This window comes from Meriones unguiculatus, chromosome 16 (assembly GCF_030254825.1).
Source record: "Meriones unguiculatus strain TT.TT164.6M chromosome 16, Bangor_MerUng_6.1, whole genome shotgun sequence".
Taxonomy (NCBI): Eukaryota; Metazoa; Chordata; class Mammalia; order Rodentia; family Muridae; genus Meriones; species Meriones unguiculatus.
The window spans coordinates 11,812,701-11,829,160 of NC_083363.1; the positions used below are offsets into that span (position 1 = coordinate 11,812,701).

General features: G+C 41.8%; 1 protein-coding gene across 4 annotated transcripts in view; it reads right to left on the minus strand.

The window, feature by feature from the left end:
- Positions 1-16,460, minus strand: part of Pcdh15 (protocadherin related 15) — a 1,462,904-nt gene that overhangs the window by 227,825 nt on the left and 1,218,619 nt on the right. For all 4 annotated transcript variants that reach the window (XM_060369368.1, XM_060369370.1, XM_060369367.1 and 1 more), the window contains exons 19-20: positions 10,641-10,734; positions 4,952-5,080 (exon numbers count right to left, since the gene is read on the minus strand). In XM_060369368.1, coding sequence (XP_060225351.1) covers positions 4,952-5,080; positions 10,641-10,734 — 223 coding nt within the window. The remainder of the gene's footprint in view (positions 1-4,951; positions 5,081-10,640; positions 10,735-16,460) is intronic.

Sequence of the window (16,460 nt, forward strand, 5' to 3'; positions counted from 1 at the left end):
AGTAAAATTAATGTATTATATAATTATCATTAGGCAGCAACAGGAGACCATCAGGAGGCATCCAGATTCCACTGGAAGAACATAATAGCGTTGCTGGAGCTGCAGAGTCAGGAGGAAACATGGCTGTTTGGGATGTTTTTCTCCCTTTTTGTACACTCAAAATTGTTCTAGTTTTGCATAGAAATGCCACAGCCTAATGACCAGATCCACCACATCAGGTGATGAGTGCTAGGGTCATATTTCAGTTTCCAAAACTGAAATATGTTTTCAAGATAATTTCTCATCAAACGCAAGAACCAAGTAAGTGTGGGAAGGGTTAACGCAAAAAAAAAACAACAAAAAACAAAACAAAACAAACAAACAAACAAACAAAAAACCGCCTTTTCAGGAATCACCTGGGAAGACAATAAAACAAGGAAAGGAGAAAAAAAATGTTAACTACAAATTGATAACCTTATTTGTAATTGCTCACAATTTTATTTGTATGTTGTGTATTGCATCTATCCCTTTAATTCTAAATAAAGTGTGAATGATACTTTCTACAGATGACTGTCTGTTTCATATGAATAGCCGTTATCTGATTGAAATAATTTGTTTTAAACAATATGGTATTTCTCAGTGGGGATGAGACTGTATCAGTGATGGCCTTAGCCTCCTGCCCGAGTTCTTATCACTGTTTATTTTTCCCCGAGTACCGAGAGTCTCCCATGACAGCAACTGATCTTTGTCACCTACACATCTGATATTGCCACCCCCTAGATGTCTTTTGAGTCCCCAGAATTTTTTGTAATAAACATGGTGTAGAAATATCTTAGTGCCATGGGAGGTTTTGCTTATTATAAGTATGGTCTGTCATGCTCCCATTTCCTGTTCCTGTTTTTAATTATGTAATGCCCATTCTGGAGGGGATTCCCAAACTCCCTGTGTCCGCTCAATGTCTATCTGCTGTTTGCCTCCAGCTTCAACATGATGCTTCTTTTCTTTGTTTTTCTGTTTCTTTGTTTGTTTCATTGTTTCTTTGTTTTTTGTTTCTTGTCTTTCTTTGTTTCTTTGTTTTTTTCTTTGTTTCTTTCTTTTTCTTCACTTTACATCCTTGTTGTAGCCCCATCCCTCCTCCCCTTTTAGTCCTACCCTCCTTCCCTCCCCCTCACTCTTCCCTCCCCTTTTTCTCAGAAATGGGGAGCTTCCTTTCCCATTCAGCCCAGCTCATCAAGTTGCATCAGAACTGAGCGTGTCCTCTTCCCCTGTGGCCTGGCAAGGCAGTCCTGTCAGGGAAAATTGATAAAAAAGCTGGCAAGTGAGTCCATGTCCAATGCAGTCTCCACTTCCCTTAGTAGAAGATCCACGTGAAGCCTAAGCTGCCCATCTGCTACATCTTTGTAGGGGACCTAGGTCCAATTCATGCATGATCCTTGATTAATGCTTCAGTCTCAGCAAGCCCCTCTGGGCCCTAGGTAGTTGGTTCTGCTGTTTTTCTTATGGAGCTCCTGTCACCTCCAGGTCATTTTCTCCCCTCTCTCACTTTTCCACAAGATGCCCTACCCATCGCCCAATGTTTAGCTGTGAGGCTTGGCATCTGTTTTGAGGAACTGGTGGGTAGAGCCTCTCAAGGGATAACTATGTCAGGCTCCTGTCTGCAAGCTTAGCAGAGTAGCCTTCATGGTGTCAGGGGTTGGTGCTCTCTGATAGGGTGGGTCATTGGTTGGGCATTCCCTCAATCTCTGCTCCATCTGCTCTGTCTTTGTCCCTGCATGTCCTGCAGGCAGGATAAATTTTGGGGTAAAGTTTTTGTGATTGGGTTGGTGTTCCTCGCCTCTGCTAGGAGTCTAGTCTAGTTAGAGGGTGTCCTCTTCTGTCTCTATGGCCTCTGATACTAGGAGTCTCCTCTTGAGTACCCCTCATATCCTCCCAGGAGCCTACCCCGACTTAGGTCTCCAGCTTGTCACAGAGATACCCCCACCCTAGGTTTCTCTTTTCTCTACAGTCAAAAGATTCTCTACCATACAAGAACACTTGCTCAACTATGTTCATAGCAGCTTTATTCACAATAGCCAGACTCTGGAAACAACTTAGAAAATTGGGAATAGTTTTACCTCAAGACCCAACTATACCACTCCTAGGCATATACCCAAAAGATGCTCCACCAAACAAGGACACTTGTTCAACCATGTTCGTATCAGCTTTATTCGTAATAGCCAGAATCTGGAAACAACCCAGATGTCCCTCTACTGAGGAATGGATACAGAAATTGTAGTACATTTACCCAACGAAATACTACTCAGCTATGAAAAACAAGGAAATCATGAAACTTGTAGGCAAACAGATGGGACTAAAGAAGATCATCCCGAGTGAGGTAACCCAGACCCAGAAAAGACAGACATGGTATGTCCTCACTCATAAGTGGATTTTAGCCATACACTATAGGCTAAGCATACTATGAGGTATGCTTACTAAGCAGACCCAAGGAAGATAAGTAACATAGAGGATGCAAATATCTCACTCGGAAGGGGAGATAGACTAGGCAGAGGTAGTGGCTGAAGAGAGAGAACAAGGTAGGAGAGGGGGTGCAGAGAGTTAAGAGAGTGGAGAACAGACCTGGGGAGAGCAGCTGTCCATACTGGAATCTGATGCCCTGTTCTGGCATGCAGGTGTACATGAAGATTGAACACTCATACAAAAATAAATAAATAAATAAAATCTTTAAAAAGAGGAAGAAGAAAGAAATCTCTTCTAGAAAAATGTTCCAAGAACCTCCTACAAGGTTCCTCTTTTCAAAGGATCTGCCATCTTCCAGTAGTGCTGGCTTAGAGACAATCCTTCGATATAAGAACTGTAAGAAGACATTTTTCCAGGACTCAGCACCCAACAAGGAATGAGACCCCAAACCAAGGTGTCAGGCCCTGTTCCATCTCTCTTTGTGCTCATTTTTCAAAGGAGCCTGGCTGATTCTCTGAATAAGCATTTTTTAGACTTCTGCTACGTTTCAACCAAGCATGGAGTCTAGTGATTAGCAGAATCTACTGACTGGAAGAGGTTTTCTAAAACTGCTGTTTTAGAGTTTAGTGAGACTTTCACATCTGGTCCTGAGATTCCCCATCCCCCTCATTAGTGTGTGTGTGTGTGTGTGTGTGTGTGTGTGTGTGTGTGTTATGCAAGTATGTGCATGTATGTAGGCACACACACATGTAGAGATCTGGGGTTGGAGTTTGATGTCAGCAAACACCCTGGATTGCAGTTCTGCTTTATTCAGTGTGGCAGGGTCACTGAATCAAACACAGAGATGGCTGGTCTGTCTGGTGTCTCCATCTCTGAGGTTGGAATCCTAAGTGGACCATCACAACCGCCTGACATTGATACGCATTGATACAGATTCTGAGGATCTCAACTCTGAGCCTCATACATCCACAGCAAGTCCTTAAACACTGAGCCATGTTGACAGCCCTGGTCCTGAGAGTTTGATTGGCTAGTAGGAACCTGTTCTTTCTTCTTTCATAGCATCGACAGTGCCCTCACTGCCAGTTCCATGGTCTTTACCATTTTCTGTCACTGTCTCCAATCCAGGAGAGAATATACTTTGACTTCAACTCCAGCTCACCTCCAGGGAGAACCTGGTATTGGAGACATTGCATTGGCAGCTAGAGAGCAGATGTGAAGCCATATATGAGGGCTCCACTGCCTCACACCATCTCCAGAGTTAAATCCCACATGTGGATTCCACAAGAAAATCACAGGTTACAAGGTTTAGATGGAAATAGTTTCCTAAGGGTCTAGGCAGAAGGCTCAGTGAGTAAGAACACTCATTGCATAAATACGTGGCTCTGATTCTGAATCACCAGCAACCACAGAAAAAGCCAGACGTGGCCACATTGCACGTGGATACCAACTGTGTGGGGAGCAGAGCAGAAAGATCACGGGGACTCAGTGACTGCCAGTCCTGCTCCAGGTTCTGTGAGTCTTGGGGATGGGGGGTAAGGGAGAGAATGATGGTACAGGACATTCATTGTCCTTGCCTGCCTTCTGTAGTGCCCACAGGTGCACAAACACCCACACATACATACACACCTACACATAGACACACGCACACACAAAGTGCATTAATATAGTACTAACAGGAGATAAGGACAAATGTAGGAAGAACGTACCCAAAAGAGGGACAGTCATTAGACCAGCCACCACTTAGAAAACAGGTGCCGGATATCAGGGTGCATTTGAGAAACAGTACAGATACTTCCCCCAGAACTACACCCTAAAGAAGTCATTGTTTCCGGGAAACTCATAGGCTCAATCCTGAGTCATGGCTACCAGCACTGAAGGTAGAGCATCACTGACAGAGTGTAACAAATGCTGGGACAGGGGGCGTAGGACTGTGATGTGTTCTGCAACCCACCAAGAAAGGTGACAGAAGTCTACACCAGAGGCTGCTGTAGAAACATCATGTTTTCTCTACAGTCTTTCTCTCCCCGGCCCGGAAGATAAATACTACAGCAAATGGCCATCATGCCCACACAAGAGGTGTGAGAACACACTAGAAATTAATCCTAGAGCATGCAGGAATATACAACAGGAAGTAGAGTCTACAGACAGGTTTGTAACAGCAAACGAATTCACATCTACCATTCTATATTTTCAGTTAGGAAGGTCTACAGTCAAACCTAACGAGTCACTGAAATACACAGTCCTCTAAATATATTTCTTTCTTTTTTTTTTGAAAATAAAATCATATAGGATAAATCAAAAAGGAAAGCTCTAACATTAGCCAATGTTTAAAGTACACAAATGTCATCAAACATAACAAATAATCAAATGTACAGGGTCTGACTATGAAATGGTCATAGAGAATGGCCAATGAGTCATTTAATAGATTACTTGAGTTGCGTCTCTTTTCAAAGTCACAGTGTAAGAAATCTGCTCCCCATAGACAACATGTAAGCTAAATGATTGCTCCACTTACCCTTACTTGACCCACAAAGGCGTTGGCCTCTTCCTCCACCACGGAGAGATTCCTGGGCAGATAGGGATCGAACACAGGAGCATTGTCGTTGACATCTGTCACCACCACATTCACAGTGGCCGTTGAAGTCTTAAAGGAAGAAAGAAGAAGATCAGGTGGGAGGGGAGCTGCTGTGTTTTGAATTCGCTTAAATATCCACACTGGTTTTTCTCTATCTGAAGGGCATCTCAGTCCTTAGCTTTCCAAAGGAAACAGAATATAAAAGAATCAGCTTGAAAGCCTCAGACACCTCAAAAAAAAAAAAAAAAAAAAAAAAAAAAAAAAAAAAAAGAAGAAGAAAGCCAATGATGATACCAAAGGGCACACATCTTCTTGAGAATGTCAAGTATTCCCTAGAGGCTTACCTTTCAGGTTGTGCCATCTTTATCTTGTTCACGGTCATGGGTGGTGAGCATTTGTTTATACATGCACACACCCTTTTATCCATAAACTATACTGTCCCGTAGTTTTCACTGCTTGTGTATTTCACTGCCTAAACATAAGCATATATACTATGAAACAGCCTGGTATATAAAATACGTCTTTTCAGGCAGGCTAGTACTGTCAGAACACATCACCTTAGTCAGTTTCAAAGTTTACATCTAAATCAAGGATATGAGCCCCATGAAGTCATTGGCAGTCATGAAATTGTTGGGTTATGAGACCCCAGACAATGACTTTACTGTCAGCTAAGTCACCTATTTTTGTGGATGCTGCTTTCTTAAAGGAAATGTTGGCCTACTGAAACAGAAAATGTTACAGAGGTTGAGGTCTCGGGGTCAATAAGTTTGTCTTCATGTGTGAACTGAGCTGGAGCCTCCATGCAAGCATGGCCTCTCCCTCCTCCTCTCTTGGTGTGAGGTAGGTTATGCGTGGCAAGGAGAAAACACTGAAGGAAAGAACCTTTACTTACAAGGTAACACATACAATACGATATGATATTAAAATGCTGAATTACAGGTCATTGAAAAATAGGAGAAAAGAGAGAATGAAAAATCCCATAAGAGTTTGTTACAAAATTTGCTCAAGAAAATATAAACACAGCCAGGTGCTGTGGCACACACCTGTAATCCCAGCACTCGGGAGGCAGAGTCAGGCTGATCCCTGTGAGTTTGAGGCCAGCCTGGTCTACAAAGTGAGTTCCCAAACAGCCAAGGCTACACAGAGAAACCCTGTCTTGAAAAACCAAACCAAAAAGCCAAAAGAAAATATAAACACATTGACCCTGAACACAAGAGAATGCATTTATATAAAAATATGTTCTCTATATAAATAAATATTTTAAAAAATTACTAACCTGTAGGTCATTTGCAATGAAGCTAGATACGGAGCATGAATTGCGCTCACTGAGTCTACAGAGGCTGTGTGGATGTCAAGAAGTGTAAAAAGGCGGAGTAGGGCTTCCCAGCAGCCACAGTGGAGTGGCCTGGTAAAGGACTGTGATTTCTGCTGAAAACAATGGAGTCATGCTGCCTTCACTCAGAGTCAAACCGCCTTCCAACACTTCTATTTCATACTGCCTCCGCTGAAGAAAATCAAGAGCAATCTTCCATATAACTATATCCTAAACCTCCATGTCTGTTCTATAATGTATACAGCTGTCACCAAAGCTCACCAGGGACCACAGAGAGGTGCTGGCCTTGGGTGGCTTGCTTATTCGTGTGCCCGGATGGCTTACTCTTCGTAATTTAAAGTTACATGCACATGATTTATATGTGTTTAATATTGAATTAAACTTTGACTTAATGATATGAAGATGGAGGACCATCCTGAGGGAGGTGTCCCAGAGGCAGAGAGACATGCATGGCGTGTACTCACTTATAAGTGGGTATTAGCCACGCTATATAGAATAAACATACTAAAATCTACAGAACTAAAAATGAACAAGGATGACCCCGGGAAAGATGCTTAATTGTCATTCAGAAGGGAAAACAGGATAGACACTGGAAGTAGTACAAGAGAGGAAACAGGACTGGAGCCTACCACAGATGTCCTCTAAAAGACTCCAACCAGCAGGGGATTGAAGCAGATGCAGAGACTCACAACCAAACTTTGGACAGAGTGCAGGGAATGTTATGGAAGAAGGGGGATATAAAATATCCTGGAGGGGACAGGAGCCACACAAGGAGACCAGAAAAGCCAAAAAAATAAAAATAAAAATAAAAATTTAAAAAAAGCAGGGCACATAGGGTACTGCAGAGTCTGATACATCAACCAAAGACCATATATAGAGAGTACTTAGACCCCCTTGCTCAGACATAGCCCATAGACAGCTCAGTCTCCATGTGGGTTCCCTACTATGGGGAGCAGAGGCTGACTCTGACATGGACTCTGTTGCCTGCTCTTTGATCACTTCTCCCTAGTGTAGGGGAAACCATTGCCAGGCCATAGAAGATGTAGGCAGTCCTGATAAGACTTGATAGGCTAGGGTCAGACCGTAGGGGAGGAGGACTTCCCCTATCAGTGGACTAGGGAAGAAGGATAGGGGAGGAAGAGGGAAGGAGGGTAGGATGAGGAGTAGATGAGGGATGGGGACTACAACTGGGATCCAAAGTGAAAAATTGTAAATAATAATAATAATAATAATAAAGAAACAAAATCTAAAAAGATATGAAGATGGTCACAACAGCATTCTGAAGCCCAGATCTCAAAACTACCCAGTGTCTGTTCTTAGCAGATATTTATAAAGTCTTTTATCCATGTGATAGATGAGTAGAGGATCTGAGGACAGGTGACCTGATGCCTCTGAGCAATCCTGTGGTACAATTGAGGAACACAGGGTTGAGTGACAGAAATCAGGCACAACCACATGCAGGTACAGGATTTCAGTGACGTAGGTGAGAGCTCTACATGCTGACAGGAATGTTATAGGCTGGCAAGGAGGAGGGCTGGAGGAAGTCCTAGACTACAGAAGGGTTGGATTTCCAAGTGCTGGGTGGTTTGTTCCCTGCAGTGGGCTATGCTTACAGATGCTCTCTCCCTGCGGAAACACATCAAGCCGTCCAGTTGTGGGGTTTGTGCTCATCTCTGTATCTGTTTCCCGGAAAATCGTTAAATTTAAAAGACGACCGCAAACGAATACACGTGTGTGTACATAGGCTGTGAATTCATAGGAAGAAATTAAAATGTTTTCTGACTAGATGGAACGCAGGTGTTTTATTTCTCCCTTGCAGCTTTTATGTATTTCTCAAACGTTCTCCAAGAAAGCTACATTGCTTTTAAAGCAGAAACAAAAAATAGTTTAACAAATGTTATTTCTTTTCAAGTTATGTGAGAGGTGAAACCAGTATTTTTTTTTTAAATGTGTTTCATAGCAGCTGCATTTCCAAATTTGCCTGGGGGTGAACAAGATATTAAATTTGACAGCTTGAAGCGAAGGCCTCAGAGAAGTTGTGCTCGTGTCTCTGGCTTTTCTTCAAGCTCCCTGGGCACCTTTTATGCCCACCTTTGTATTTCCTATCCATCTATTTTCATAACTCCATTTACTTTTAGATTCTTCTTTATCCCACGGAGCAGGAGGCCTTGCAGACTATCTTTGACCCGCTGTCAAAGACTGTGACCCGCAGCTGGTTTGATGCACAGGGGAACCGACCCACCACTATGCGGAGGGGCACGCGGATGGGAGCGTGGGCGTGCTCTCCCACCACGTTCTGAGTTTGCAGGAGGTGGCCTGAAATCCCCATCCCTGGGTAATTTCTGGTTTAAACATTTCCCAAGAGAGGAGGGCAGACTCTTGGGTCAAAGTTGTCTGGGTTTCAGTACTGCTCGTGATTCTGGCTGTACCCCGCATCTCCCGGCTCAACTCTTTGACCGTGCGGAGACAGTCATAGGCTGTCTGGCTACCGGGCACGGCAGTTTCAGTTTTTTTAGGTTAGTGGGGAAGACGGTCATACTGCAGCTCAACGTGGCTGGTGTTTCATGCTGAGGACAGATCCTAGGTTTCAAAAGATTTAAAAATTTAAAACACAGTCCACGCTAATGAAGGTATAATAAGAGGACCCTTTTCAGAATTCTTTGAGACAATTTATAATGTGACAGGTAGACAGATATCAAACCAAGCAACCTAATAAATGAGGTAACTATTCTTACTGAGGAATCTGCCTATTATTTACTCAAAAGTGGCGTCTCTTACAATCCCAGTAGTTAAGAATTCTCGTATTTTAGCACTAAGCACACACTGACAACCCATGGCTGATACCCATTTTATCTTTCTTATTTTATTTTCAATGAAAAGTGATTGCTAAAAATAGATACTCTGTTCTCAACTAATACAGGCATGTGTTTTTATAGGGGCAGTTTTATACACGTATTTTCTTTGACTGCAATTGCTCTTAAGTAGGTACTGATGTAGCATCTGTGGTTTTCCGAAGCATTCATGGTCTAGGAGGCAGTGTGCAATCATCCACACAAAGAATCAAGACTACATGTTACACAGTGTAAAACGGGCTGTCAGGAACCGAGAATTGGCAGTTTGGCTCAGTGTTTACGTGCCCTTGTTTCTGTTACAGAGAACCCAGGTTTGACTCCCAGTGTGGCACCTGCGTGGTGGTTCACAAGTGTAGGTCAAGTCCTAAAAGATCCAGCACTCCATTCTGACCTCTGGAGGCATCAGGAACGTATATGATGCACACACATACATGCAGATAAAACACCCATATACGTAAAAATAATAAAAAAAATTAAAAATATAAAATTCTTTTATAATGCACTATAGCTCTGTTGAATAGAGAGCTCTCAAGAAAGAAATTAAAATGGTTAAGAAATACCGTAAAAAATTATTCAACGTTCTTAGCAATTAGGGAAATGCAAATTAAGACCACTTTGAGATTTCATCTAACACCAATCAGAATGGCCAAGATAAAGAAAACAGCTGACAGCAAATACTGGTTAGGTCCCCCACTCCTGCATTTGCCTCATATCCTTTGGACTGTGAGTTTTATTTTCTGCACGGTACTTTATCAGAATCTTTAAATATCCAAACAGTTTTTATGGGGAGGTTTTCTTATGAACAATTATTTCTGTTTTTCTCATTTTTATGAAATTATCATAGTAAGTATTAATTGGACATATTTTCACCTTGGTAAATTTTCTCAGCAATCACCTGTACATAAATGTTAGGAACGCGCTCTCCCTTATATCCAGACTAGGTGCCACATAGAGCAAAGATGTCCTTTCACGGAAACCGGATATGTTACTATTGAACTGGGCAGCTTAAATTGGAGTTCATTAAGGTTTGGCCACACCCCGAGTGATCCACATGCAAACCTATGGCCTCATTTGACCTAGTTTCCCGGGCACTTAAGTATATTTATGCACAAAGCCTGCCACACTCCTGCCACACTCCAAGAGTGACGCTCAGTGTCAGATTTTCAACCCAGGACGCTTCAGAACACAGTGCAGTGCCCGGTAAAGGAAAAACATGAGCTCAGGTTCCCTGTGAGTGGCAATCATCAATTAGTAAGACTGTGGATCACAAGAGTCTGTCCCTCAAATCGAAGGCCGAGGTACCCAGACAGTTTCAGAGTCTGCGTACGTTTGAGAAAGGAGCACTTTGTTCTGGGTGCGCAAGGCTGCCATGGCGGTACCACGTGGTTCGGAGCGTCAGGGCTGCGGGTCTCTTTAGTGCCACAGCACCAGGGAACACACTTACCCCGCCTGGCCTGCCATCCGAGGCTGTGACAATGAGGATGTAGCGATCCGTGCTCTCCCTGTCTAGCGCCTTCCCTAGCGTGAGAATCCCAGTGCTGGAGGCAGAAAGACAAACAACAAACAGTGTTTAGTGAGCTGCTCTTTTTCTGAGCTGGATATGAAGGTCCCTGCAGAGCTGCACTTCTCTCTCTCCTCCCCTTCCCTCTCTTCCCTATCTGCCCATTCCTCCTCCTTCCACCCCCATTTCCCCCTTTGGCCTCTTCTCTATCCTCGTGTTCACCCCTTACCTTTGCTTATCCCCATCTCCCCTTGGCTTCCATTCCTTCCCACAATTAATTTTTAAAAATTGCGTATTTTCTCCTACATATGTCACAAGGCAGAAGAGGGTCTGTTGGGAAGAACTAATTTTGATTGTTTTTATCCACTTTCTAAAATCATAAACCGAGTCTTAAAGTGGTTCTAGGACTCGTGTTGAAACTGGAAATGGCTCCTTAGAGCGGTGGAGATTCTTAGCAATAACAGAAAGCTGCAAACCTGAGTGGGATCACAGAGACAGTTCTCCACATTGTAGTGGAAAAATCAAGCAAAACAGAATCATCACGCCTAATTCGTTCCTGGGAGAAGGATAGCTGCCGTGAGTGTCATCATTTCAAAGCAAAAGGCTCCTTTGTTTCCAAGCAACATCCTAATTCCCAGCCAAGGGATTGTTCTTTATAAATAGCATGTCTTGTTTTCCCATTTATTACAAAATTCTCACACTGGAAGTGGAAGACATTCTTCCCCTCTGACAAGCTCTCGGGCACAGCTCATTTTCCTTTGCACTTCATATCAATAGAACTTATGCAGAATCAGATAATTCAAAGATTATATCAAATCTGTAGACTGTATGCTAAATTTTTATTTATTTCTTTTCATTTTCATAAGCATATTTAAATTTACAGCTCTTTCATAAAAAGGAATATTTTATATATATTTTAAAATATTTAAAAATTTTTTATAATAAATAATTAGTGTTCATCTGCTCATTTAATCATATTTTACAAACACTGTGGCTATTTAGAGTGGTTCTCAATCTCTGTAAGATAAGTTACAAGCAATACTTGAATAAATTCTCATTGTTAGAATAATTTACTTCAACCCCTTACTACCCAGAATAAATGTCCGTTCTTTTCTCCAATGTAATACATATAACCATTTGGACTCCAAAATAAGCTCAACATGTCTTTTTCAGTTTTACACTGGACGCTGCAAATGACGTTTTCATCAACCACCCACTGTGAGAGTGCATTTACCTTAATGCAAGAAAACACTGAGATATTAATCAAGTAGAAAAAACTAGTTTGCCTTTGACTGATGAACAGGCTTTGTTTAAAACATAAGTGCATTGATTCTGAGAGTGGAATTTATATGATACTCATTACAAGGGGCAGCGACAACAGAGTCAAGGGCACAAATGGGAGTCGGGGACACAGTAAGTCATTTGGTTGAGCCTCTGTTGATGATGCAGACTTCGGAAGCTCCCAGAGCATACGGAAGGATTGGGAAACACTGGCTGAAAACCGTTTAGTTCAAATAACTGAAAACCCCTCCCAGAGCACATTCACAACAATCAGGTTTGCATCAACTGTCTATGCCACAGACGCCTCAGGTAATCTCATCCTGTGATAACACTCAAAGAGAAAAGCCAGGCAGTTTTGGCTTTTCAGATGTACTTACAAGCAACTGAAGAAATAGGAAGTCTGTCAACTTAGCCACAGGACAGTGAGAGAAAATGATTCGTTTCTGGGTCTTGTTGTGCTTTAGGTTGTAATAGTCCTTCATTCCTCCTCAGTAACTCTCCTTGGGCATGGGCTTAGGAAGTGCATAGATTTTCTGTCTTGGGCCAGTTTTTACATAAATAGCTATTTTTCTTATTTGTGTGATTTTGATGGAGATAAAGCATTATATGCCTTTTGACTCAAGGTCGAGACAGTTGACTTCAGGGGAATATTTGGCAGGGAAAATGGAAGGTAGATGCTGTCTTTGAGAATTCAGAACAAAAGGATGGGCTGATGGAAAAAAAGAGCATGTCTCATGAGAAAGCTGGCCTGGAAGGACATTCTCATCAGCTGGTGAAGGCCACAAGGCTAGGAACACCGTCCCTATCAAGAGTGAAAAAAAAAAAAAATCTTTACATGGTAAATGAGCACTGCTTCTGATAAAAAAAAAAAAAAAAAAAAAAAACCACATTCCTTAGTGCTGCAAAAATTCCACAGGACTGAAAACATGGCTTAGTAGGTGAGGCAAGTCCTCCCCCACAGAACATCAGAGCAACAAGCATCCAGAGGAAGACCCAGGTTCAATGAGACTGGCAAACAGTCAAATATTTACAGAATCCAAATGAGGGAACAACAAAGAAAGGGTAAACCAGCAATGATGGAAGAGCACTATGATGCTTTTGTTTGTTTGCTTTCTAATCTCCCTGGCTCACCTTGGTCTTTAGTAGTGGTTCTCAACCTGTCGGTGTGACCCCACTTGGGGTTCGAATGACTTTTTTACACGGGTTGCCTATCTGATATTTTGTATGTCATATATTTACTTTACTGTTCATAACAGTAGCAAAATTTACAGTTATGAAATAGCAACAAAAATAATTTTATGGTTGGGGGTTACCACAACGTGGGGAGATGTATTAAAGGGTCACAGATTTAGAAAGAGTATTGAGAGTCTTGAGAGTATAAAGAGAACTCACGCTCCAGTCTCTGTTGTGGAGGGACAGGGACACAGCTGTAACTTTTCATGAGGAACTGCAGCTGTCTTGTCTAAAGCTTGGCAGCTGTTGTAGTAAATGGTACCCAGCACTTCTGGCTTGAACTCAGAACTCACCCAAGGAAGAAAAACATTGGGCACTCTTTAAAATGGCTGATGGTGAGAAAGAAACTGTCCCCTGGGGCAAAGCACATCTGAGTCTCAAGATTCTAGGATAAAAACCCAGTACACAGTTTCCAGGGCTATTTGAGCATTACAAAGAGGATTGAGATATCCAATGAACAAGACTGAGTCTGTAGAATGAATTGTTATATCTATAATAAAGTTTCAACAAAGGTATCAAAACTACTCAACAGGAACGTTTATTTTAAACCAATTATTATGTGAAAACTGAAAGCTATAGGCAATAGATTTAAATGATACTCCTTAAGTGTATGCAATAATTAAGTCAAATGTATTAATTATATGATTGTAGGTAGTGAAACCAAAAGAGCCTCCTCTGGCAACATCAGAGACAATATTTATGACTTGGATTCAGCAGCGGCTTTGCTGGATAAGACACCCAATATTCACAAAGTAAGTGAACAGAAATTATATTGGACTTGATCAAAAGCATAAAATGTTGTTTCAAAAAAGCGCTATCAATGAAGTGAGATGATGACAGAGGAGAAGAAAACATTTTGAAGTCCTATACCCAGCAAGCATGTGTCTTCTGAACTCTAGGGGACTCATGCCTCTAACCAAGAGTGAACCCAGTCAAAAAGGAAGGAAGGATCCAAGTAGATGTTTTCCCAAAGAAAGCACCCAGAGAGAAGGCTCATTATTTACTCATGCAGGAAATGCAAATAAAGGTCACACAGAACTATCACTTCACACCTACTGATGAATAATCAAAGAAGAAAAGCCATAGTAAAAAACACTTGATAATAATTGTTGGCTATGTTATGGGGAAATTAGAGTCTTCACACATCACCAGTGAGAATGTCAAATAGCTCAGAAACTCTTATAATTTGGTGATGGGACTATAAAATGATTCAGACCCTGATGAAAGCATTTAGTAATTTCTCAAATAATTAAGACACAGAATTACAATAGGCCCCAGCAATTCTAATTCTGAGCATGTAGACAAAACAAAACAAGACCCAAATAATGTACTTAAATTTATGCACATGTGTATTTATCACAGTGTCAATGACCAAAAGGCATGAATAGAACCTAAGTGCTTACTAATGACAGAGTAAACACATTGTTGTTTATGTGTGCGGGTGGTTTTCTAGAGAGATACAAAGCCAAGAGGAGCAGATAGAGAGGTGAAAGGAGCCAGACACGTTTCCATGCTAGAAGGCTCCTGTTTACTCTCATCATCTCCTGTTCTCTCTCTCTCTCTGTGTATGTGTGTATGTGTATACTTATTCTATGTACTTCCCAATCTGGAAATAGAATTATATGATGACTTTGGATTTATTCCTGACCTACATCACCGGGAAATGTGTTTTTAAGGTTTGTCTGCACTGAATTATGTCTCAGCTACTCATTCTCTTTTCATCAATGGATAACAACCCACTGTGTTGATAGGTAACCCTGCTTCTTCATTTGTGGGTGGAATGTGTGCTATTTCAGTACTGCCCATGTGTAATTTTATACATAGATAGGACTTCAGTTCTGCTGGGTGGACATGAAGAGGGATATCGTATATTTAACATGTGGAGAAAATTGCCAGCTTCCTAAAGCATACATTCTACGTGGAAAGCTGTGAGGGCTCCAGCATCTCCATTGCTTGCTTTTCATACCTTTTTACTTGGATGTGAACTCCTGCATCTTAATAACTTTAATTTGCATTTACTGAATGAAAGAAACCATATGTGCTCATTGACTACCATTTATACACACACACAGACACACACACACATACACAGAGTGGGGCAGGAAGGAGGGTGAATGGGAAAAAGGGGAGAGAATGGACATATCCTCAGATCTTTGCCTATTTTTAATCAGGTTCTTTCTCTTTTTCCTTTTAATTTTTTAGGCATTTTGGTATATGATTATTACCATATAAATTACTTAAAGAATTTTATGGAAGTGTGTAGGTGGCCTTTCATTTCAATTGCTGTGCCTCTTGAGACCTACTTCTCTTTAAATTTGTGGATGTACTTTCTTGTTAATGCTCAATTCCTATCCAGAAAGGCAAAGAGGATGGACATCAGAAGAAGGAGAAAAGAGGGAACAAGTCAGGAGCCTGACACAGAGGACCTCTGAAAAGCTCTGCCCTGCAGACTATCAATGCAGATGCTGAGACTTATGGGCAAACTTTGGGCAGAGTGCAGGGAATCTTATGAAAGAAGTGGGAAACAGTAAGATCTGGAGAGGACAGGAACTCCACAAGGAGAGCAACAGAACCAAAAAATCTGAGCACAGGGGTCTTTCCTGAGATTGATACTCCAACCAAGGACCATGCATGGAGATAACCTAAGACCCCTGCACAGATGTAGCCCATGGCAGTTCAATATCCAAGTGGGTTCCATTGTAATAGGAAGAGGGACTGTCTCTGACATGAACTGATTGGCCTGCTCTTTGATCACCTTCCCCTGAGGGGGGAGCAGCCTTACCAGGACACAGAGGAAGACAATGCAGCCACTCCTGATGAGACCTAATTGACTAGGATCAGAAGGAAGGAAAAGGAGACCTCCCCTATCAGTGGACTTGGGGAGGGGCATGCATGCAGAGGGTAGAGGAAGGGAGGGATTGGGACAGGAGGAGGGAGAGAACCACAGGGGGGATACAAAGTGTATAAACTGTAAGTAATGAAGAAAAAAATAAAAAACTATCTTGACTTGAAAAAAATAATTTGGGAGTTTTATATGTGGATAACACACTGCCTTATTCATATAGTAAAACTTTTTTTCCCAAGAGCCCCGAAGCTTTCCTTCTTGTGTTTAGGTATACAACCCAGTTTCATTTAATTTTTAAGAAAAGTGTTAAGAGTAGACTTCATTCTTTCTCACTGCCTCCAGACCTCACTAGTCAAAAGGATAAACTTCTTGATGAGATGGTTCTGGCCCTGTTTGGTAAGTGT